Source organism: Ornithorhynchus anatinus, chromosome 1 (assembly GCF_004115215.2).
Source record: "Ornithorhynchus anatinus isolate Pmale09 chromosome 1, mOrnAna1.pri.v4, whole genome shotgun sequence".
NCBI classification, from domain to species: domain Eukaryota; kingdom Metazoa; phylum Chordata; class Mammalia; order Monotremata; family Ornithorhynchidae; genus Ornithorhynchus; species Ornithorhynchus anatinus.
In genome coordinates, this window is record NC_041728.1 from 148,902,032 (window position 1) to 148,926,401 (window position 24,370).

General features: G+C 49.1%; 1 protein-coding gene across 1 annotated transcript in view; it reads right to left on the reverse strand.

Annotated features, from left to right (window-relative positions):
• The window catches only part of LOC114808101 (fetuin-B-like), a 29,640-nt gene extending 16,928 nt beyond the window's left edge, over positions 1 to 12,712 (reverse strand). The window contains exons 1-4 of the mRNA XM_029055612.1: positions 12,385 to 12,712; positions 5,668 to 5,778; positions 3,676 to 3,763; positions 578 to 741 (exon numbers count right to left, since the gene is read on the reverse strand). Coding sequence (XP_028911445.1) covers positions 578 to 741; positions 3,676 to 3,763; positions 5,668 to 5,778; positions 12,385 to 12,606 — 585 coding nt within the window. The 5' untranslated portion in view covers positions 12,607 to 12,712. The remainder of the gene's footprint in view (positions 1 to 577; positions 742 to 3,675; positions 3,764 to 5,667; positions 5,779 to 12,384) is intronic.
• Between the last annotated feature and the right edge of the window lie 11,658 nt (positions 12,713 to 24,370).

Consider the following 24,370-nt stretch of genomic DNA (forward strand, 5'->3'; position numbering starts at 1 on the left):
TTGAACTGGAATTGGATGGACAGAGTGTAATGAATCAAAATATAATTGAACTAATGGATCTTGTTTTGGGAAAATATGTTACCTTGGTACCTTGAGCAATTATTTTACAAAGCTACCAGTAGAGAATAGTATAGGCTAAAAAGTTGCCTTCTTTCCCTGCCCCCCAAAGAAACTAATGCTCAGAAAATGAAGAAATCCCATTATTGGCCTAGAATTCTAAGGGTAACAAAGCATGACTTGAAGGAACAGTGTGACCTTTCTTTTTTTCTTCCTTTCATTCATTCAGTCATATTTATCGAGCATTTATTGTGTGCAGAGGACTTTACTAAGCACTTGGGAGAGTACAGTTCAACAATAAACAGACTCATTCCCTGCCCACAGCGAGCTTACCGCCTAGAGGGGGTCTTCCTCTTTTCATTCATCCTCTGAGTTGGGAATGAACTTTCCAGCATCAATATCTTTTCATTAGCTTTTCAACTCACCTCAAAGCAACTGAGTCACGGTGGTTACGGTTTATAGAGATTTTCATTCAGGTCATCTGACAGAGACCTTGCAGCGTTTCTATTTCCAACCCTACCTGCATCGACGCTTTGGTGATTTTGACGAGAGAATATTTAGACGTCGTATTCTCTGCGTTTAATTTGGCAAGCGATTCGGTAGCCGCAGCAAGGACAGAGCTGTCCGTCGTTGAGATGGGGGTTGGGCAGTCAGGACACGTAGAGGCAATTTCCTTCTGAGAAACTGTTTTTGCAAAATAAATGGGAGACTTCAAAATCCTGATCCTGGTTCCACGTGAACAGTGACACACATCCTATGGGGAAGGAAAAAGCTAAATTGCCATATTTCCCTAACATATTAATAAAAACTAATAATAATAACAATAATTGCGCCAAGCATTGTACTAAGCACTGGAGTGGATACAAGGGAATCGAGCCCCTGATCCATGGGGGGCTCACAGTCTTAATTCCCATTTTACAGATGAGATAACTGAGGCCAAGAGAATACATTCATTCATTCAATAGTATTTATTGAGCGCTTACTATGTGCAGAGCACTGTACTAAGTGCTTGTAATGTACAATTCAGCAACAGATAGAGACAATTCATGCCCACTGATGGGCTTACAGTCTAACTGGGGGAGTCAGACAGACAAAAACAATAGCAGTAAATAGAATCAAGGGGATGTACACCTCATTAACAAAATGAATAGGATAATAAAAATATATGCAAATGAGCAAATGAGCACAGTGCTGAGGGGAGAGGAAGGGGGGGAGGAGCAGAGGGAAAGGGGGGTAAAGGGGGCTCAGCTGAGGGGAGAAGGGGGGGGCAGAGAGGCAGCAGAGGGAGCAGAGGGAAAAGGGGAAGCTCAGTCTGGGAAGGCCTCTTGGAGGAGGTGAGCTCTCAGTAGGGCTTTGAAGAGGGGAAGAGAGTTAGTTTGGCGAAGGTGAGGAGGGAGGGCATTCCAGGACAGCGGGAGGATGTGGGCCAGGGGTCGACGACGAGATAGGCGAGAACGGGGGACGGTGAGGAGGTGGGCAGCAGAGGAGCGGAGTGTGCGGGGTGGGCAATAGAAAGAGAGAAGGGAGGAGAGATAGGAGGGGGCAAGGTGATGGAGAGCCTTGAAGCCTAGAGTGAGGAGTCTTTGTTTCGTGTGGAGGTCGATAGAAAACCACTGGAGGTTTTTAAGAAGGAGAGTGACATGCCCAGAACATTTCTGCAGGAAGATGATCCGGGTAGCGGGAATGAAGAATAGACTGGAGCGGGGAGAGACAGGAGGAAGGGAGATCAGAGAGGAGGTTGACACAATAATCCAGCCGGGATATTATGAGAGCCTGTACCAGTAAGACAGCCATTTGGGTGGAGAGGAAAGGGCAGATCTTGGCGATATTATAAAGGTGAGACCGGCAGGGTTTGGTGATGGATTGGAAGTGACTTGTCTAAGGTCACACAGCAGACATGTGGCAGAGCAGGGATTTGAATCCAGGATCTTCTGAGTCCCAGGTCTGAGCTCTATCCACTAAGCTAAGCTGCTTCTCTGCTGCAGCTTTTAGCATCCTACAGATGGTTGGTGCCGTCCACAGTGAGGGGAAAGTCAGCGGGGAGGGCAGGGGTTGGGTAGGAAGATAAGGAATTCTCTATTGGTCTTGCTAAGTTTTTGGTGTCTTTGGGACATCCAAGGGGAGATGTCCTGAAAGCAGGAGGAAATGTGAGATTGCAGAGGAGAGAGGTCAGGGTCGGAAATGGAAATTTGGAAATCGACTGCATAGACAGTGGTGGCTGAAGTCGTGGGAGTGAATGAGTTCTCCAAGGGAGTGGGTGTAGATGGAGAATCGAAGGGGACCCAGTATCTAGGCTTGAGGGACTCCCATAGTTAGCAGGTGGGGGACAGAGAAGAAGCCCACAAAAGAGGCTGAGAAGGAGAGGCCAGAGAGAAGGGGGGGAGAACCAAGAGAAGACAGTGTCAATGAAGTTAAGGTTTCCAGGAGAAGGGGTGATTGACAGTGTCAAAGGCAGGTGAGGTGAGGAGGATGAGGATGGAGTAGGGGCCATTGGATTTTGCAAGAAGGAGATCACTGGTAACTTCTGAGAGGGCAGTTTCTGTGGGGTGAAGGGGCAGAAGCCAGATTGGAGGGGGTCAAAGAAAGAATTGGAGGAGAGGAAGTGGAGACAGCAGGGACAGACAACTCACTCAAGGGGTTTAGATAGGTATGGTAGGAGAGGGATGGGGTGATAACTGGCGGGAACCGTCGGGTCAAGGGAGGGGGTTTTTTAGGATCGGGGAGACATGAGCATCCTTGAAAGCAGTGAGGAAGAAGTCATTGGAGAGTAAGCAATTGAAGCTGGTGGTGGGGGAGAGAAGAAGGGGAGGGGACAAGAGCCTTCATAATGTGCAAGGGGATTCCATAATGTTCAGAGGCATAGGCGGAGGGAGTGGATTTTGAGAGAAGGCAGGAGATCTCCTCTTGAGTTACTGCTGGGAAATCTGGGCGAGTTGAAGAATTACTAATTCAGGATAAGAAAGAGAAGACCAACAACTGGGAATGCACGTGCTCTCTCTCTCTCTCTCTCTCCCTCCCTCTATGTGTATGTGTACTATTTGCAGGACTGAAAAGGTCAGAGAGCAGAAAGGATACTGACTCTGAATGGCCGATCGAAAACATCAGACCACCCGATTCCTGGAGCTTGCCAGGCATACCAAAGAGATAAGATGTTCTAGGAAAATATACAGCGGTCATACCTTGATTTATTTCCCAACCTGTATTTATCTTTTACACAAACATCGCTTTTGGAAATCAACAAGAATTTTGCCTAAGGAAGAGCTTAAAAAAATATTGGTATTTGTTAAGCGCTTACTATGTGCAAAGCACTGTTTTAAGCGCTCGGAGGATACGAGGTGATCAGGTTGTCCCACTTGGGGCTCACGGTTTTAATCCCCATTTTACAGATGAGGTGACTGAGGCACAGAGGCACAGACAAGTGAAGTGACTTGCCTAAAGACACTCAGCTGGCAAGCGGCGGAGCCGGGATTAGAACCCATGACCTCTGAATCCCAAACTCAGACTCTTTCCACTGAGCCAGGCTGCTTAGCAAGGAGGCGGTGGAGAGGGATAGTCTAGGCTTTAGGTACTATTTTGCTGTCCTTCACGAAAATAAAGAAATCCAAAAGCATTCCTTACCAGGGCGGAGGGTGCAGTTATAGGCTAGCAGATGCAGAATTCTTCTTGGCTTGCTAAGGTGAAATACTGCTTTGCACTTGCCATAGACCTAGAAGCAAACAAATCAGCTTTTTGGCCATGGGAAAAATGTTTGAAATATTTTCTTCAGCAGATTGTGTCATCATTACCCGAGGGCCAGAAGTCAGTGAAATGAAAATTTAGGGTAACGAGGCAGAGAATCAACAAAGTGCTTGGTGGTGATTTTTTTACATAATGGCCTAGTGGAAAGACATGGGCCTATGAGTCATGAGCCAGAAGGACCTGGGTTCTAATCCCTGCTCTAGCACTTGTCTGATATGTGGCCTTGGGCAAGTCACTTAACTCTCTGGGCCTCGGTTACCTCATCTGTAAAATGGGGATTAAGACCGTGAGCCCTATACGGGACAAGAACCGTGTTCAACCAGGTTGCCTTGTATCTACCCCAGTGATTAGTACAGTCCATGACACATAGTAAGTGCTTAACAAATACTACAGTTATTATTATTGGTAAATGGTGTTCTGAAGACCATGTCATATCCTTATCACTCTTACAGGAATTCAGTAATTCAACTAAGTAATATGCATTCCAAGATCATGATCCCGTCGTTGGACAGGGATTGTCTCTATCTGTTGCCGAATTGTACATTCCAAGCATTTAGTACAGTGCTCTGCACATGGTAAGCGCTCAAGCCTCTAGTCAGCTGTGTGACCTTGGGCAAGTCACTTAACTTCTCTGTGCCTCAGTTACCTCATCTGTCAAATGGGGATTAAAACTGTGAGCCCCATGTGGGACAAACTGATCACCTTGTATCCCCCAGTGCTTAGAACAGTGCTTTGCACATAGTAAGCGCTTAACAAATACCACAATTTATTATTTTAATAAATACAATTGAATGAATGAATGAATGAATGATCTCCCATCACTTTACACTGTAAACTCACTGTGGGCAGGGAATGTGTCTGTCAACTCTGTTGTACTGTACTCTCACAAACACTTAATACAGTGCCCAGCACCCAGTAAGCGCTCAATAAATACCGATGATTGATCAATCGACTCAGCACTTGTACCTTCACAATGACCTTTGGCACTTCGGTACGTACCAATTTGCCTACTCTACAATTTAAGTCTTAATTTTTCTACATATTTGTCTCCCATCTCTCCTTTCTATTTGTAAGTGATTTCATGTCTCCCTTTAGACTGTAAAGCTCTACATAAGCCCTTGAGGGTAGAGATGGTTGCCTCTACCTCTACTGTCTTCTCTCCTAAGTGCTTAGTTGCCTGCTCTGCACAGAGAAGATAATGATAATAATAATACACAATAAACACGATTGACTGTTATTTTCAAGTAATGTGGAATTTGAAGGCACAGATTACTAGTGCTTTTCAGATTAGAGAAGCAGTGTGGCCCAGTGGAAAGAACACAAGCCAGGAGTCAGAGGACCTGAGTTCTACTCCCAGCTCGGCCACTTGTCTGCTGTGGACCTTGAGCAAGCTTCTCTGTGCTTCAGTTATCTCCTCTGTAGAATTATAATGAAAACTGTGAGACAGGGACTGTGTCCAAGCTGATTATCTTGTATCTTTGCAGTGCTTGAAACGGTGCCAGGTACATAGCTAAACTCTTAGATACCATAAAAAAATTGTCTAAAGACTATCACAAATGCCCCACAATGTTCAGTAGCCTATCTTAAAAGCCCACCAAGATCACTGGTGGCTTTTTGGAAATCTTTTAATCAGGGAATAGAGACCATCACTGCTGGGAAATTTTCTCAGCATTTATATGCATTTTGCACATTCTTCCTTTTTTTCCTTAAAGTAGAAAATTGGAAAGAGTCCTCAGATGCTTTTATTCACAGCACTGAGCACCTACTAAGGGATGCCTTGGTAGGATTAAGATTAAAGTACCGAGTCTTCTCTCAAGAGTCAGAGAACATTCTTCCTTCCCTCCTTGTGCCCCCTGGGAATAAAATACTCACCGATTTATGGAGGGGCCTGGTTTTACACATTCTCCATCGTTTCCTGCTGAGTACATGACATTGAGTTTCTAACACTGCCATGGTGAGATAGTAGACAGAGCCTACGGCTTCCTAAAGCAAAAGGTATAAATAAATTAGTCTCAGAGAGCCCATAACAATATTTTTGCCACTAAATAAAATTAGTCTGGAGAGCCTAAAAGGCGTTCTTCCCCCTCTGCCCCTCAGGAGATAGGTCAAGTGCTATTGTGTTCATGAATCTCTTAACTCCCAGTAATAAAATGATTATTCAAATTACCCATATTTTCCAAATTTCAAAAGGAAATGCATAAAAACCGTAATTCCACGGGGAGAGTTTATCAGAGCAAGCGTCGCTGAAGGCAGGTCTATTATAACTTCCTAGGTATAGTGTTTAGTACAGGCTCAGGCACAGCTGGGCTTTAAAAGTTACTCCTTCAAGATTCAACACTTTAGCTAGCATTATTTCTTTGATCCTAGTTGGAAATCGAGGTTTCAGATTTGGAAAACTGATTAAGTTTATATGTTCCTATTCAGGTAGACGACTTCCCAGGCCCATCTTTGATTTAAGAAGAACCGACCTGAGAAAAGCGTCAGCCACATCTATTGTATGCATGTGGCCTAGTGGATATATCACGGGCCTGGGAGTCAGAAGGACCTGGTTTCTAATTCTGGTTCTGCTACTTGTCTGCTGTGTGACCTTAGGCAACTCACTTCACTTATCTGTGCCTCAGTTACCTCATCTGTAAAATGGGGATTAACTGTGAGCCTCACATGGGACAACCTGATTACCCTGTGTCTACCCCAGCTGTGCTCTGCACATAGTAAGCGCTTAACAAATGCCAACATTATTATTATTATTATTCTTAAGACATTGACCAACATGTGGATCAGGGACTGAGTCCAACTTGAATTGCCTGTATTCACCCCAGCGCTTAGTACACAGCCTGGCACATAGTAAGCATTAAACAAATACCACAAATACTATTATTGCAGGGTGTGTGTGCATGACAGCACATGTGCATGAGTGCATTCTTTCAGCACAAGCTCACATTTGCCCTTTAGGTCATAAAGCTTTCATGGAAAGTTGTATGTTCAGTTCTCAATTCTGACAGGGGTAATTTTCACAGTGCCTGGCAATTATTTGCCCCACCAAAATGCTGTATGTCTAATCAGTTGAAAGAGATTATGCTTCTAAAAAGAAATTTCCATTCTTCAGCACTTAGACTGTAAGCTCGTTGTGGAGAGGGAACATGTCTATCAACTCTGTTGCATTGTACTCTCCCAAGTACTTAGTACAGTGCTCTGCACACAGTGAGGGCTCAACAAATACCACTGACTGATGGACTGTGAAGCAGCCTGGTGTAATGGAAAAAGCAGGAGTCAGAGGTCCTGGGTTCTAATACCGGTTCGGTCATGAACCTGCTGTGTGACCTTGGGCAAGTCACATAACTTTTCTGTTTTCAGTTCCCTCATAGTAGGCACTTAACAAATACCGCGCTTATAATTGTTACTATCATTATTATTATTGATTTCTCCCCCCCACTTTCTGATTGGTCTAGGATCCTTCCTGATTGAAAGCTGCTTTCCGAGGTCACTTTGGGACCTCTCTAGTGTTGGAGTGGGAGACAGTGGGTGGAAGCCAGGACCGAAAAAGCCAGAAAATGCTACATGATGCCCTGGCCAGGGATATATGGTATGAGGCACCCCTAGAAGTTATTCCTGGAACGCCCTCCCTCCTCAAATCCCCCAGACACTTACTCTCTCCCTGCTTCGATGCTTTACTGAAGGCACATCTCCAAGAGGCCTTCCCAGACGAAGCCCCGCTTTTCCTCATCTCCCACTCCCTTCCGCATCTCCCTGACCTGCTCCCTTTGATCTTCCCCCCTCTCCCTGCCCCATAGCACTTGTGTATATATCTGTCATTTTATTTATTTCTGTTGATGTCTGTTTATTTGTATTAATGTCTGGCTCCCCTACTCTAGCTCATTGAGCTCATTGTGGGCAGGGATTGTCACTTTCTGTTGCTATACTATATTTTCCCAAGCTCTTTGTTTTCAGTGCTCTCCATACAGTAATAATAATAATATTTGTTAGGGTATTTGTTAAGCGCTTACTATGTGCCCAGCACCGTTCTAAGCGCTGGGGTAGACACAGGGGAATCAGGTTGTCCCACGTGGGGCTCACAGTCTTCATCCCCATTTTACAGATGAGGGAACTGAGGCACCAAGAAGTTAAGTGACTTGCCCAAAGTCACCCAGCTGGCAAGTGGCAGAGCCGGGGTTCGAACCCATGACCTCTGACTCCAAAGCCCGTGCTCTTTCCGGTGAGCCACGCTGCTTCATACGACTGAGTGAATGAATGTAATGAATCAACAAATTCTGCCCACATTCATTCATTCATTCAATAGTATTTATTGAGCGCTTACTATGTGCAGAACACTGTACTAAGCGCTTGGAATGTAGAAATTGGCAACAGATAGAGACAGTCCCTGCCCACTGACGGGCTTACAGTCTAATTGGGGGAGACAGACAAAAACAATAGCAATAAATAGAATCAAGGGGATGAACATCTCATCAAAACAATAGCAATAAATAGAATCAAGAGGATGTACGTCTCGTTAACAAAATAAATAGGGTAATGAAAATATATACAATTGAGCGAATGAGCATAGTACTTAGGGGAGGGGAAGGGAGAGAGGGGAGGAGCAGAGGGAAAGGGGGGAAAAGAGGGCTTAGCTGAGGGGAGGTGAAGGGGGGGTAGAGGGGGTGCAGAGGGAGCAGAGGGAAAAAGGGGGGAGCTCAGTGTGGGAAGGCCTCTTGGAGTAGGTGAACTCTAAGTAGGGTTTTGAAGAGGGGAAGAGAATTAGTTTGGCAGCGGTGAGGAGGGAGGGCGTTCCAGGACAGCGGGAGGACGTGGGCCAGGGGTCGACGGCGGGATAGGCGAGAACGGGGGATGGTGAGGAGGTGGGTGGCAGAGGAGCGGAGCGTGCGGGATGGGCAGTGGAAAGAGAGAAGGGAGGAGAGGTGGGAGGGGGCAAGGTGATGGAGAGCCTTGAAGCCTAGAGTGAGAAGTTTTTGTTTCTTGCAGAGGTTTTTAAGCAACCATTGGAGGCTTTTAAGAAGGGGAGTGACATGCCCAGAGCATTTCTGCAGGAAGATGTGCCGGGCAGCGGAATGAAGAATAGACTGGAGTAGAGAGAGACAGGAGGAAGGGAGATCAGAGAGAAGGCTGACGCAATAATCCAGTCGGGAAATTACGAGAGCCTGTACCAGTAAGGTAGCAGTTTGGGTCGAGAGGAAAGGGCGGATCTTGGCGATATTATAAAGGTGAGACCGGCAGGTTTTGGTGACAGATTGGATGTGTGGGGTGAACGAGAGAGCCGAGTCAAAGATGACACCGAGGTTGTGGACGTGAGAGACGGGAAGGATGGTTGTACCATCCACAGTGATAGGGAAGTCAGGAAGAGGACAGGGCTTGGGAGGGAAGATGAGGAGCTCAGTTTTGGCCATGTTGAGTTTTAGGTGGCAGGCAGACATCCAGGTAGAGACGTCTTGGAGGCAGGAGGAGATCGGATCCTGAAGGGAGGGGGAGAGGACAGGGGCAGAGATGTAGATCTGTGTGTCATCTGCATAGAGATGATAGTTGAAGCCGTGAGAGCGAATGAGTTCACCAAGGGAGTAAGTGCAGATGGAGAACAGAAGAGGGCCAAGAACTGACCCTTGAGGAACCCCAACAGTTAGAGGATGGGAGGGGGAGGAGGAGTCTGCGAAGCAGACGGAGAATGAATGGCCAGAGAGATAAGAGGAGAACCGGGAGAGGACGGAGGCCGTGAAGCCAAGGTGAGATAAGGTGTGGAGAAGAAGGGGATGGTCGACAGTGTTGAAGGCAGCTGAAAGGTCAAGGAAGATTAGAATAGAGTAGGAGACATTGGATTTGGCAAGAAGGAGGTCACGGGTGACCTTAGAGAGAGCAGTCTCGGTAATAATAATAATAATGTTGGTATTTGTTAAGCGCTTACTACGTGCAGAGCACTGTTCTAAGCGCTGGGGTAGACACAAGGGAATCAGGTTGTCCCACGTGGGGCTCACAGTCTTAATCCCCATTTTACAGATGAGGTAACTGAGGCACAGAGAAGTTAAGTGACTTATCCAAAGTCACACAGCTGACCAGTGGCAGAGCCAGGATTCGAACCCATGATCTCTGACTCCAGAGCCCAGGCCCTTTCCACTGACCCACGCTGCTTCTTGGTAGAGTGGAGGGGTCGGAAGCCAGATCGGAGGGGGTCCAGGAGAGAATGGGAGATAAGGAATTCTAGGCAGCAAGTGAGGACGACTCGTTCTAGGATCTTGGAAAGGAAGGGTAGTAGGGAGATAGGGCGATAACTGGAAGGGGAAGTGGGATCGAGAGAGGGTTTTTTTAGGATGGGGGAGACGTGGGCATGTTTGAAGGCAGAGGGGAAGAAGCCATTGGAGAGTGAGCGGTTAAAGATAGAAGTTAAGGAGGGGAGGAGGGAAGGGGCTATGTTTTTTATAAGGTGAGCGGGAATGGGGTCTGAGGCGCAGGTGGAGGGGGTGGCACTTGCGAGGAGGGAGGAGATCTCCTCTGAGGATACTGCAGGGAAGGATGGGAAAGTAGAGGAGAGGTTTGGGTCGGGGGGGAGAGGCAGGGGGGGGGGATGAGTTTGGGGAGCTCAGACCTGATTGTGTTAATTTTCGTGATGAAGTAGGTGGCCAGATCGTTGGGGGTAAGGGATGGGGGATGGGGAGGAACAGGGGGCCTGAGGAGAGAGTTAAAGGTCCGGAACAATTGGCGGGGGTGACGGGCATGGGTGTCAGTGAGGGAAGAGAAAAGGTTTTGCCTGGCGGAGGAGAGGGCAGCGTTAAGACAGGAAAGGATAAATTTGCAATGGAAAAGCTTGGCTTGGTGCTTGGACCTAAGGCAGCAGTGCTCAGCAGCTCGAGCATAGGAGCGTAGGAGGCGGACACAGGCGGTGACCCAGGGCTGTGCGTTAGTGGAGCGAGAGCGGTGGAGGGAGGGGGGGCGAGAGAGTCGAGATGAGTAGAGAGGGTGGAGTTGAGAGCGATGACCTGATCATCGAGAGTGGGAAGAGAGGACGGGGGGCAAGGTGGGGAGAGATGTTTTCGGAGAGATGGATGGGATCGAGAGAGCAGAGGTCTCTGTGTGGGAGTAGTACAGATTTGCAGGGGGAGAGAGTGTGAGAGAGGAGGCAGGTGAGAAGGTTATGGTCGGAGAGAGGGTTTTCAGAGTCGGTGAGGGAGGAGATAGTGCAGCGGTAGATGACGAGATCGAGGGTGTGACCGAGTCGGTGAGTGGGAGAGGTATGGCGGAGCAGGAGGTCGGCAGAGTCGAGGAGCGATAGCAGGCGGGCGGCAGAGGAGTCACCGGTTACATCCACGTGAACGGTGAAGTCTCCGAGGATCAGAGTGGGCAGAGAGAAGGAGAGAAGGAAGGTAAGAAAGGGGTCTAGGTGGTTGAAGAAGTGGGTGGTGGGACCGGGAGGGCGGTAGATGACGGCGACGAGTATCTGGAGGGGATGGTAGAGGCGAATGATATGGGCTTCGAAGGAGGGGAAGGAGAGGGAAGGGGGAGGAGGGAATAGTGCGGAAGCGGCAACGGGGTGAGAGGAGGAAGCCGACGCCTCCTCCTTTTCTGGTGAGTCTGGGGGAATGGGAGAGGGAGAGGCCTCCGCTGGAGAGAGCGGCGGCGGAGACCGTGTCATCGGGAGTGAGCCAGCTCTCCGTAAGGGCGAGGAGGAGGAGAGAGCGGGAAAGGAAAAGGTCATGGACGAAAGGTAGTTTACCTGTAATGGAGCGGGGGTTCCAGAGGCCACACTTGAAAGTAGCTGTGGGTGCAAGGAGGATGGGGGGGGGGAGAGCGGGGGGAGGGGAGGGTTTGGATGGGAAGGAGGTGGCGGGGCCCTGGACGGGGAGAGGGGGAGGAGGGGTGGCGGTGGGACAAGAGGACTGGGATGGGGCGTGGGTGGGGAAGAGAGAAGGGGGGAGGGGGTGAAGAGGGGGTTAGGTGGGGGGAAGAGTAGGGGGAGGGGGAAGAGGGGTAGCGCTGGTAAAGTGGGGTTCTAGGCCGGGGGAGAGGAGATGGGGAGGAGGCAGAGGAGAGAGCGGGAAAGAGCTGGGAGAGAGAGGGGAAGGGGAAGGAGAGGACTGGGAGGGGCAGAGGGGAGGAGGGGGGGTGGAAGGACATGGTGAGGCCAGAGAGGTAGGTGGCAGCACTGACAACAATTGATGATAACATGCGATAGCAGTAATATAGTAGCATGATACAATAAAATAGTATCAGTAAGCGGGTGATGACCAGGGTCAGGGGTTGACTTGACTATGGGTCGACCTGATCAAAATTCAAAGTCAAAAAGCAAGCGGCAAGGAGAGTCCCAGGGCTCATGTCCAAATGTCTGTGAGGCTGCTGCGGGAGCCCTGGGGATGTCTGGGGTGGGTCGCGGGTGTAGGTGGCGGCTACGGTGAGGTAACACAGTTACTCGTTGCCCGGGGCGGGGGAGATCAATCGCCTCACGGGGAAAGAGGGAATGAGGACTTCCATCACACTCTTCTCACAAGCACAGGACTTCAGTGAGAGGTTCAATTTGCTCCAGGCAAATTTTCCTACCAGAAAAATCCTCTCCCCAGATACACCATACCCTGGTAAGAGAGAAACATTACTTGCCTGGCGATGTTCATGGACGTTGGCGACTTGGTTTAGGCGTAATATATAGCCCTCGTTTTGGTCAGCGTTAATTTGATGGAGAGCGAATTCTGCCACTGACGAAACCTGGGAGTGATTGCAGCCAGGGGAGAGAAACTGAGGCAGCAGCCCGTGGGAGGAAGTTGTGGCCCGGCATCCGGAAGCCAGGATGCAGAGCAGCAGAGAAGCAAACCGCCAGCTCATCCTGGATGGAAGAAAACAGAAGAAAAGTGTCTGTTAGTGTGTGTCTAGCAATGATACCAGGCGAGCAGAGGAAGCTCTAGGGAGTGTGTTGAGCTTTTTTATATTTATTATCTGAATGCTGACCTGCACTGGTCCCTTGGTTTTCTACCTGGTTACCTTGAAATGTACAGCCAGTGGCCATGCAAACACTGAGTCAATGATTAGTTCAACGACTGGCAATGTTTTTCTCCTAATTCCTCTATCAAGGTCTGATGGAAAAGGTTCTGTCTTTCTCCCATGAAAAATATTTCCAAAGAAAACTAGTCATTTTATGAATACTTGCTTCCTAGGGCTGGATTTTTTTTTCCACGATTTTTCTGACCAACGAAACGCATTCCAGTTATCCTGCAGACTGTAAACTCGTTTTGGGCAGGGAATGTCTCTAACAGCTCTGATATATTGAACTCTCCCAAGCACTTAATACAGTTCTCGGCACACAGTAAGCAGTCAATAAATACAATTGATCGATATCTACTGTCTCCCTCACTCCTCAAGAGCAAGAGAAATGGCATGGCCGAGTAGATAGAGCCTGGGTCTGGGAGTCAGAAGGATCTGGGTTCTAATCCCAGCTTCGCCATTTGTCCGCTGTGGGAACCTGGTCAAGTCACTTCACTTCTCTGTGCCTCAGTAACCTCATCTCTAAAATGGGGATTTAGGCTGTGAGCTCCATGTGGGACATGGATTGTGTCCAAACTGATACCTTGTATCTACCCCAGAGCTTACCACGGTGCCTGTCACATAGTAAACAGTTAACACATACTATCAAAAAATTGTAAATTGCATGATGGAAGGGACTCGATCTAATCTTGAATAAAATGCAAATAATGGTATTTATTTAATATTTACTGTTTTGGAACAGCATTCTGAGCATAGCAGCTCTTGATCTAAATGACTCTGTTTTTTGTCTCAGGAAGTTCCCCATTTCAGGTGGGAGAGAAGCAGCGTGGTACAGTGGAAAGAGCCCGGGCTTGGGAGTCGGAGTTCATGGGTTCGAATCCCGGCTCTGCCACTTGCCAGCTGTGTGACTTTAGGCAAGTCACTTAACTTCTCTGTGCCTCCGTTACCTCATCTGTACAATGGGGATTAAAACTGTGAGCCCCATGTGGGACAACCTGCTCACCTTGTATCCCCCAGCGCTTAGAACAGTGCTTTGCACATAGTAAGCGCTTAACAAATACCACCATTTATTTTATTTATGTATACCACATCCACAAATTCCAAATTCCAGGGGACAGGAGATTGCTTCTTACCCAAAATATTTAAGGCCTGCTTGAAGAGTCTCTTTTGTCACTGAAGAAAACACACTTGTCCGAGTTCTTCTGTGATTGGCTAGTTCTCCCGTATCTTGTAAATAAAGGCACAGACAAACTGGATAGAGGGGCCGCCGTGTCAGTTGTACCTCTCCGGAGGTGAACGGGCACTCGGTCATATTCCTCCCTTTTCTGATCTATCCAGCACTGTCTTTGGGTGTTACTTTTCCTTGCTTGCGGCACCACCTTGGGTTCGAATCCTCACTCCTTTTTTAGTTCCATTCTCTTTTCGAGTACATTTACGATTAACACTGTGTTTGAGATTATCTGATCGGACACCATTTCTGTTCCACAGGGGACACACAATCTGTCTCATCCCCATTTTACAGATTAGGAAACCAAAGTCCAGAAAGGTTAAGTAGTAATAATAATAATAATGACGGTATCTGTTAAGTTCTCACTATGTGCCAACCAGTGCTCTAAGCACTGATTTACCCATGGTTGCATAGCAGCCAGTGGGAGAGCTCAGACTAGACTAAGTGTTCCAGTGTCATGCTCTTTCCATTAGGCCATAATAATAATGTTAGTATTTATTAAGTGCTTACTATGTGCTAAGCACTGTTCCAAGCGCTGGGCTAGACCCAAGGCAATCAGGTTGTCCCACGTGGGGCTCCCAGTCTTCATCCCCATCTGACAGATGAGGGAACTGAGGCCCAGAGAAGTGAAGTGACTTGCCCACAGTCACACAGCTGCCAAGTGGCAGAGCCGGCAGTCGAACCCATGACCTCTGACTCCCAAGCCCATGCTCTTTTCACTGAGCCATGCTGCTTCTCCACTGCCTCCCTCTTCTCCTAACCTCCTAGGACTGAACTCTGAATTTAAGAGAGCTCAAAAAATGTAAATTTCTGTCTGAATGACGTGTGTAATCTCTCAGACACTGTAGTCAGTTTACAGCTTTCCTCCTGGTCATGATGCCTGCTAGAAAGGTGAATCCTCTGGGATTCACTCACTGAACTGTCTTGCTAATCCATCTACTGACTGAAGTAAATCTGTCTATTAGGGTTAAGATAATTAGGAGATAAGAAAGAGCGTAACTAGAAGCAGCTTGGCCTATTCATTCATTCAATAGCATTTATTGAGCGCTTACTATGTGCAGAGCACTGTACTAAGCACTTGGAATGGACAAATCGGCAACAGATAGAGACGGTCCCTGCCCTTCGACGGGTTTACGGTCTAATCGGGGGAGACGGGCAGACGAGAACGATGGCGATAGAGTCGAGGGGAAGGACAGCTCGTAAAAACAATGGCAACTAAATAGAATCGAGGCGATGTCCATCTCATTAACAAAATAATTAGGGTGATGAAGATATAGACAGTCGAGCGGACGAGTACAGTGCTGTGGGGAGGGGAAGGGAGAGGTGGAGGAGCAGAGGGAAAAGGGGAAAAAGAGGGTTTAGCTGCGGAGAGGTGAAGGGGGGGTGGCAGAGGGAGTAGAGGGAGAAGAGGAGCTCAGTCTGGGAAGGCCTCTTGGAGGAGGTGAGTTTTAAGTAGGGTTTCGAAGAGGGGAAGAGAATCAGTTTGGCGGAGGTGAGGAGGGAGGGCGTTCCGGGACCGCGGGAGGACGTGGCCCGGGGGTCGACGGTGGGATGGGCGAGACCGAGGGACGGTGAGGAGGTGGGCGGCAGAGGAACGGAGCGTGCGGGGTGGGCGGTAGAAAGAGGAGGAGGAGAGGTAGGGAGGGGCGAGGTGATGGAGAGCCATGAAGCCTAGAGTGAGGAGTTTCTGTTTCGAGCGGAGGTCGATAGGCAACCACTGGAGGTTTTTAAGAAGGGGAGTGACAGGCCCAGAGCGTTTCTGCAGGAAGATGAGCCGGGCGGCGGAGTGAAGAATAATGTTGGTATTTGTTAAGCGCTTACTATGTGCCGAGCACTGTTCTAAGCGCTGGGGTAGACACAGGGGAATCAGGTTGTCCCACGTGAAGCTCAGTCTTAATCCCCATTTTACAGATGAGGTAACTGAGGCAGAGAGAAGTGAAGTGACTTACCCACAGTCACACAGCTGACAAGTGGCAGAGCTGGGATTCGAATTCATGACCTCTGACTCCAAAGCCCGTGCTCCGGGGCGAGAGAGGAGGAAGGGAGATCAGAGAGAAGGCTGACACAGTAGTCTAGCCGGGATATGACGAGAGCCGTTTGGGTGGAGAGGAAAGGGCGGATCTTGGCGATTTTGTAAAGGTGAGACCGGCAGGTCTCGGTAACGGATAGGATGCGTGGGGTGAACGAGAGAGACGAGTCAAGGACGACACCGAGATCGCGGGCCCGAGAGACGGGAAGGATGGTCGTGCCATCCACGGGGATAGGGAAGTCTGGGAAGGACCGGATTTGGGAGGGAAGATGAGGAGCTCAGTCTCGCTCACGTTGAGTTTTAGGTGGCGGGCCGACATCCAGGTGGAGACGTCCCGGAGGCGGGAGGAGATGCGAGCCTGAAGGGAGGGGGAGAGGACAGGGGCGGAGATGTAGATGTAGAGATGGCCTAGAGGAAAGAGCATAGGTCTGAGAGTCAAAGGACCTGGGTTCTAATCACGCTCTGCCACGCATCTTCTATGAGAGCTTGGACAAGTCATTTAACTTTTCTGTGCCTCAGTTACCTATCTGTAAATTGGGGATTCAATCCTACTCTCTCCTATTTAGACTGTGAGTCCCATATGGGACAGGGATCATGTCCAACCTCATTAACATGTGTCTAACCCAGCACTTAGAACAAGACTTGGCACATAGTAAACACGTAATAAGTACCGCAGTTAGCATTATTATTCATTCTTTCATTCAGTCATATTTATTGAGTGCTTATGCAGAGCACTTTACAAAGCACTTGGAAAGTACAATTTGGCAACAGATAGAGTCAGTCCCTACCCAAAAATAGGCTCACAGTCTAGAAGGGGGAGACAGACAACAAAACGCAACAAGTAGACAGGCGTCAATAGCATCAAAATAGATAAATAGAATTATTGGTATATACACATCATTAATAAAATAGAGTAGTAAATATGTACAAATATACACAAGGTCTGTGGTGCAGGGAAAGGGGTAGAGATAGGGAGGGAGTCGGGGCAAGGGGGAGGGGAGGAGGAGTAGAGGAAAAGCGGGGGCTCAGTCTGGGAAGGCATCCTGGAGGAGATGAGCTCTCAGTAGGGCTTTGAGGTGGGAAAGGGAGCTAGTTTGGCAGATGGGAGGAGGGAGGACATTCCAGGCCAGAGCCCTCTCTCTCCCTGCTCCTGTCTATTCTTCACTCCGCTGCCCGGCTGATCTTCCTGCAGAAACGCTCTGAGCATGTCACTCCCCTTCTTAAACACCTCCAGTGGTTGCCTATCAATCTCTGCTCCAAACAAAAACTCCTCACTCTAGGCTTCAAGGCTCTCCATCACCTTGCCCCCTCCTTCCTCTCCTCCCTTCTCTCTTTCCACCGCCCACCCCGCACGCTCTGCTCCTCTGCTGCCCACCTCCTCACCGTCCCCCGTTCTCACCTATCCTGCCGTCGACCCCTGGGCCTGTAAGCCCGTCAAAGGGCAAGGACTGTCTCTGTTACCGATTTGTACATTCCAAGCGCTTAGTACAGTGCTCTGCACATAGTAAGCGCTCAATAAATACTATTGAATGAATGAATGAATGGGCCACCTCCTCCCGCGGTCCTGGAATGCCCTCCCTCCTCACCTCTGCCAAACTAATTCTCTTCCCCTCTTCAAATCCCTACTTAAAGCTCACCTCCTCCAAGAGGCCCTCCCAGACTGAGCTTCCCCCTTTTTCCCTTCACCTCTCTGCAGCTAAACCCTCTTCTCCCCCGTTTCCCACTGCTCCTCCCTCTCTCCCGTCCCACCCCCTCAGCACTGTATTCATCCGCTCAACTGTATATATCTTCATCACCCTATTTATTTTGTTAATGAGATGTACTTCACCCTGATTCTATTTATTTGCCATTGTCTTAATGAGATGTTCATCCCCTTGAGTCTATTTACTGTCACTGTTCTTGTCTGTCCGTCTCCCCCGATTAGACTGTAAGCCCATCATAGGGTAGGGACTGTCTGTATCTGTTACCGATTTGTTCATTCCAAGCACTTAGTACAGTGCTCTGCACATAGTAAGTGCTCAATAAATACTGTTGAATGAATGTGGGCCAGGGGTCGATGGCGGGACAGGTGAGATCGAGGGACTGTGAGGAGGTGAGCAGCAGAGAAGCGGAGTATACGGGGTGGGCTGTAGAAGGAGAGAAGGGAGGTGAGGTAGGAGGGGGCAAGGGGATGGAGAGCTCTGAAGCCAAGAGTGAGGAGTTTTTGTTTCTTGTGGAGGTTGATAGGCAACCACCACTGGAGGTTTTTGAAAGGGGAATGACATGCCCAGAGCATTTCTGAAGGAAGATGATCTGGGCAGCGGAATGAAGAATAGACTGGAGTGGGGAGAGACAGGAGAGACGAGAGGAGGCTAATACAATAATCAAGTCAGGATATTATGAGAGCTTATATCAGCACGGTAGCAGTTTGGATGGAGAGGAAAGGGCGGATCTTGGCGATATTGTGAAGGTGAGACTGGCAGGTCTTGGTGATGGATTGGATGTGTGGGGTGAATGAGAGAGCTGAGTCAAGGATGACACCAAGGTTGAGGGTCTGTGAGACGGGAAGGATATTCGTGCCATCCACAGTGACAGGGAAGTCAGGAAGAGGACAGGGTTTGGGAGGGAAGATAAGGAGCTCAGTTTTAAACATGTTGAGTTTTAGGTGGCGGGCAGACATTCAGGTGGAGATGTCCTGGAGGCAGGAGGAGATACAAGCCTGGAGGGAGGGAGAGAGAATAGGGGAGGAGATGTAGCTTTGGGTGTCATCTGCATAGAGATGATAGTTGAAGATGTGAGAGTGAATAAGTTCACCAAGGGAGTGAGTATAGATGGAGAACAGAAGGAGAGCCCCTACAGTTAGGGGATGAGAGGGGGAGGAGGAGCCCGTGAAGGAGACCGAGAATAAATGGCCAGAGAGATAAGAGGAGAAACAGGAGAGGACAGAGTCTGTGTAGCCAAGGTTGGATATCGTGTTGAGGAGAAGGGGATGGTCGACATGTCAAAGGCAGCTGAGAGGTCGAGGAGGATTAGGATAGAGTCAGAGTCATTGAATTTGGCAAGAAGGAGGTCACTGGTGACCTTTGAGAGGGCAGTTTCGGTGGAGTGGAGGGGACAGAAGCCAGACTGGAGGAAGTCCAGGAGAGAGTTGGAGTTGAGGAATTCAAGGCAGCGAGTGCAGATGACTCGCTCTAGGAGTTTGGAAAGGAAGGGTAGGAGGGAGAGAGGGTGATACCTGGAAGGGGCAGTGGGGTGGAGATTTTTTTTTAGGATGAGGGAGACGTGGGTACGTTTGAAGGCAGGGGCAAGAAGCTGTTGGAGAGAGTGAGCCGTTGATGACGGAGCTAAGGATGGGAGGAGGGAAGGGGTGAGAGTTTTTATAAGATGAGCAGGAATGGGATCCGAAGCACAGGTGGAGGATGGCTGTAGATGGCTAGATCGTTGGGGATGAGGGATGGAGGAGGAGGAGGAACGGGGGCCTGAAGAGGGAGTTAAATATCCAGAACAGCTGTCAGGGCTGATGGTCATGGATGTCAATAAGGGAAGAAAAATAATTTTGCCTGGCAGAGGAGAGGGCAGAGTTAAGGCAGGGAAGGATAAAGTTCAAGTGAACAAGGTAGGCTTGGAGTTTAGACTTTTGCCAGCAGCGTTCAGCAGCTTGAAACTAAGAGCGAAGGAGGCAGACAGTGGCAGTGATCCAGGGCTGTGGGTTAGTGGTGCAAGAGTGACGAAGGGATAGGGAAGCGAGTGAGTTGAGTTGAGTAGAGAAGGTGGAATTGAGAGCAGTACTCTGGTCATCAAAAGTGGATAGGGAGGCAAGGTGGGATGTGATGCGCTGAGAGAGATGTATGGGGTCGAGACAGGGAAGGTCTCTGTGGGGGAGTAATACAGATTTACAGTGGGGGAGGAGTGGAGAGAGGAGGCAGGTGAGAAGGTTATGATCAGAGAGAGGGATTTCAGAGTTGGTGAAGGTGGAGATAGTGCAGTGGTAAGAGATGATGAGATGGAGGGTGTGACCAAATTGGTGAGTGGGCGAGGTAGGGTGGAGCAGGAGGCTGGCGAAGTCAAGGAGTGATAGAAGGCGGGTGGCAGAGTAGTCACCAGGTACATCCATGTGGATGTTGAAGTCTCTGAGGATCAGAGTGGGCATGGAAAAACAGAGAAGGAAGGTGAGAAAGGGGTCAAAATGGTTAAAGAAGTTGGAGGTGGAACCAGGGAGGCAGTAGATGACGGCTACAAGAATCTGGAGGGGATGGAAGAAGTGGATAATATGGGCTTCAAAGGAAGGGAAGGAAAGGGGAGAGGGGAGAGGGATAGTGCAAAAGCGGCATTGGGGTGTGAGAAGGAAGCCGACGCCTCCTCTTTTCCTGGCGAGTCTGGAGGAGTGGGAGAAGAAGAGGCCTCTGCTGGAAAGAGCAGCAGCAGAGGAGACCATGTCAACCAGGATGAACCAGATCTCTGTGAGGGCGAGGAGGATGAGAGAGTGGAAAGGAACAGGTCAAGGATGAAAGGGAACTCACGTATAATGGAGTGGGTGTTCCATAGGCCACGCTTGGCAGCAGTTGTGTAGAGAGGGGAGAAAAGGGGAGGGGAGAAAGGGGGATGGGAGCGGGGGTGGGAGGGTTTGGTTGGCAGGGGTCTGGGTGGGGAGAGGGGAGTGAGGGGTGGTGATGAGACAGGAGAACTGGGATGGGACTGAGGCATGAGGAGGGGAGGGAAGGGGTTGGAAGGGAGGGGTTTGGCGGGGAGCTGAGCAAGGGGAGGGGGATAAGGGTTGGTGCTGATAAAGTGGGATTCTAGGGAGGAGGGGTGGGGGTGGAGCAAAGTGAAGGAAAGAGCTGTGTGGGAGAGGGGAAGGGAAGGTGAGGACTGGGAAGGACAGATGGGAGCAGGGGAATTGAAAGGTCATGATGAAGACAGCGAGGTAAATGACAGCACTGAGAGCAGTTAACAATTAACATGCAATAACAACAATAAAATAAGTGGGTGGTCCCCAGAGTAGAAGGTTGAATTGCCCATGGGTCCATCAAATCAGTAGCGGGGCTTAATGGAAAGAGCACGGGCTTGCAAGTCATAGGTTCATTCATTCATTCAATCGTATTTATTGAGTGCTTACTATGTACAGAGCACTGTACTAAGCGCTTGGAATGTACAATTCGGCAACGGAGAGAGACAAACCCTGTCCAATACCATGCTCACAGTCTAAACGGGGGAGACAGGCAACAAAACAAAACAGAACAAAACAAAACAATTAGTCTGGCGTCAACATCATCAAGATAAATAGAATCATAGATATATACACATCAGACTGTGAGCCCGTCATTGGGCAGGGATTGTCTCTATCTGTTGCCGAATTCTACATTCCAAGCGCTTAGTACAGTGCTCTGCACATAGTAAGCACTCAAATACTATTGAATGAATGAATTAAAATAAATAGAGTAAATACATACAAAAATGAACAAATGCTATGGGGAGAGGAAGGGACAAGAGCATAGGGAGGGAGAAGAGGGAATGGGGAGGGGAGGAGGAGCAGAGGGAAAGGGAGGGCTCAGTCTGGGAAGGCCTCCTGCAGGAGGTGAGCTCTCAGTAGGGCTTTGAAGAGGGGAAGAGAGTTAGTTTGGCGGAGGTGAGGAGGGAGGGCATTCCAGGTCAGCGGTAGGAAGTGGGCCAGGGGTCGACGGGGGAACAGGCACGAACGAGGGACCGTGATGAGGTGAGCGGCAGAGGAGCGGAGCGTGCGGGGTGAGCTGTAGAAGGAGAGAGGGGAGGTGAAGTAGGAGGGGGCAAGGAGATGGAGAGCCTTGAAGCCCAGAGTGAGGAGTTTTTGTTTCGTGCGGAGGTTGATAGGCAACCATTGGAGGTTTTTGAGGAGGGAAGTGATATGCCCAGAGCGTTTCTATAGGAAGATGATCCGGGCAGTGGAATGAAGAATAGACTGGAGCGGGGAGAGAGAAGAGGATGGGAGATCCGAGAGGAAGCTGACACAATAACCCAGTCAGGATATTATGAGAGCTTGTACCAGCAAGGTAGCAGTTTGGATGGAGAGGAAAGGGAGGATCTTGGCGATATCGTGAAGATAAGAATGGTGGGTTTTGGTGACAGTTTGGAAGTATGGAATGAATGAGAGAGCAGAGTAAAGGATGACACCAAGGTTGCGGGCTTGTGAGACGGGAAGGGTGGTTGTGCTATCCACAGTGATGGGGAAGTCAGGGAAAGGACAGGGTTTGGGAGGGAAGATAAGTTTTAGGAGGTGGGCAGACATCCAGGTGGAGATGGCCTGAAGGCAGGAGGAGATACGAGCCTGGAGGGAGGGAGAGAGAACAGGAAGTTTTGGGTTCTAATCCTGGCTCCACCACTTACCAGCTGCATGACTTTGGGTAAGTCACTTCACTTCTCTGGGCCTCAGTTACCTCATCTGTAAAATGGGGATTAAGATTATGAGTCCACATGGGACAACCTGGTTACCTTGTAGCTATCTTAGCGCATAGAACAGTGCTTGGCACATAGAAAGTGCTTAACAAATACCATCATTATTATTATTATTATCCAAAAGGCTAATGGCAAGGAGAGTCCAGGGCCTTTTGACTGAATCGTCTCTGAGGCGGTGGAGGAGGGAGTCCTGTGGATGGCAGTTCTGAAGAAGGATGAAACTGTTATGGGGGACTTGGGAGAGGAAATGCCTGAGGAGAGGAATAAATAACGGAATAACATGGGCTGGCTGAGTAGGTGCGAATACAGGTAGTTGCTAAAAGTAACACATTGAGAATAAGGGCACTGTTACCCGGGAGCGGGGCGGAGGGAATCAGTCACATCCTGTCCGAACACAGGGAAGGAGAGAGAGGAGGCTCCCCAAAGAAGGTCGCTTTTGGTGGGGGGGAAGCAGGGGAACACAACGTCCCGTGGCCCTGATTGGAGACCTGAACGGACTAGAGGTCGCTTCGAGGGGTGATTCTAGTGATCATGGGAGGGCTCCCTGTCCAGGGGAGTTGGATGGTCAGCAGGGAGATAAACTCTCAAGGGTCACCTGGCAGGGGCAGGCCTCGGTGTTCTCGGGCGGGGATGCAGGAGCCCAGACGCGGGGTCATTGGAGCCCGATAGCCGGCTTCTCAGGAAGGGAGATCTCCTGGCTCTGTCTCCCTCTTCTACCTGATAATGGGTCTGGACCAATCCACGACCCATGTAGAGCCCCAGCGGTGACCCCTAAGGCAGATAAAAGGGGATTGCTTGGAATGGCGAGGGGGCACCTGGAGGCAAGCTAAGGGCGTGCAGAGAAGAACCGCAGAAGGCAGCAGCACTTGGAAGCAGAAAGAAGCATTGGCAGAACTGGCTCTTTTGACCACAGACTGGTACCGGACCTTTAGTGGAGTGCAGTGAGTGTGTATATGTGTTACTCCCTTGCAAACCAGTAAAACTAAGTAAAAAGCTTTCCACCATAACCTTGGTGTTCAGAGGTGTGGTTTGACTGTACTACATGTCACCGAGGCATGTCCAAGGAGGTCCTGGTTGGTACGAACCGGGGGCTCGCGCAGATGTAACATAAGAATTAGAAGATGGATCACTGAGTAAATGAGTGCTTAGTAGAAAAATAGTAGAAATGAATACAGTGTGTGGCTCAGTATCTCGGTCCTGAGTTGGCAGCTAGGAAAATGAAAGTTTACAGACCAAGTTCCTCCAGGATAAGGATCATGACTCTTTTTTTTTTGTTGTTGGTATTTGTTAAGCGCTTACTATGTGCCAAGCACCGTTCTAAGCGCTGGGGTAGAAACAGGATAATCAGGTTGTCCCACGTAGGGCTCACAGTCTTCATCCCCATTTTACAGATGAGGGAACTGAAGCACAGAGAAGTTGTGACTTGCCTAAGGTCACACAGCTGACAAGTGGCAGAGCCGGGATTAGAACCCCTGACCTCTAACTCCCAAGCCCGTGCTCTTTCCACTGATCAACGCTGCTTCTCTTAACTCTTTTGTACTCACTCAAGTGCTTAATACAGAGCATGGCACAATAGATACTATTAATTGATGGCAGATGGAGTGCTACCTGCAAACTCATAGCTTTCACCTTGCCCCCTCATCCTAACCCATGGTCACTGCTCATAGCACACAGTGGGGATGAACACTATAGACCATCTGGGAAAGATGAAGCCATTTTGCTGGTCATTCTCATTTCCGTGTCCTGTGGCATTCTGTCCTCAGTGGCCTATAATGCAAGCCACACTTTCATTTGTAGCTGAGCCATTTAAAGGTACATTTTCTAGCCTTCCAGAGAATTCACCCAGCTTTGGGTCTCAGGGAAAGAAGTATGGGTGGGTCCACTTTGGGTAAAACCAACATTATTAATCCCAAATAAATTGTGGCTACTCCCCTAATTATTTA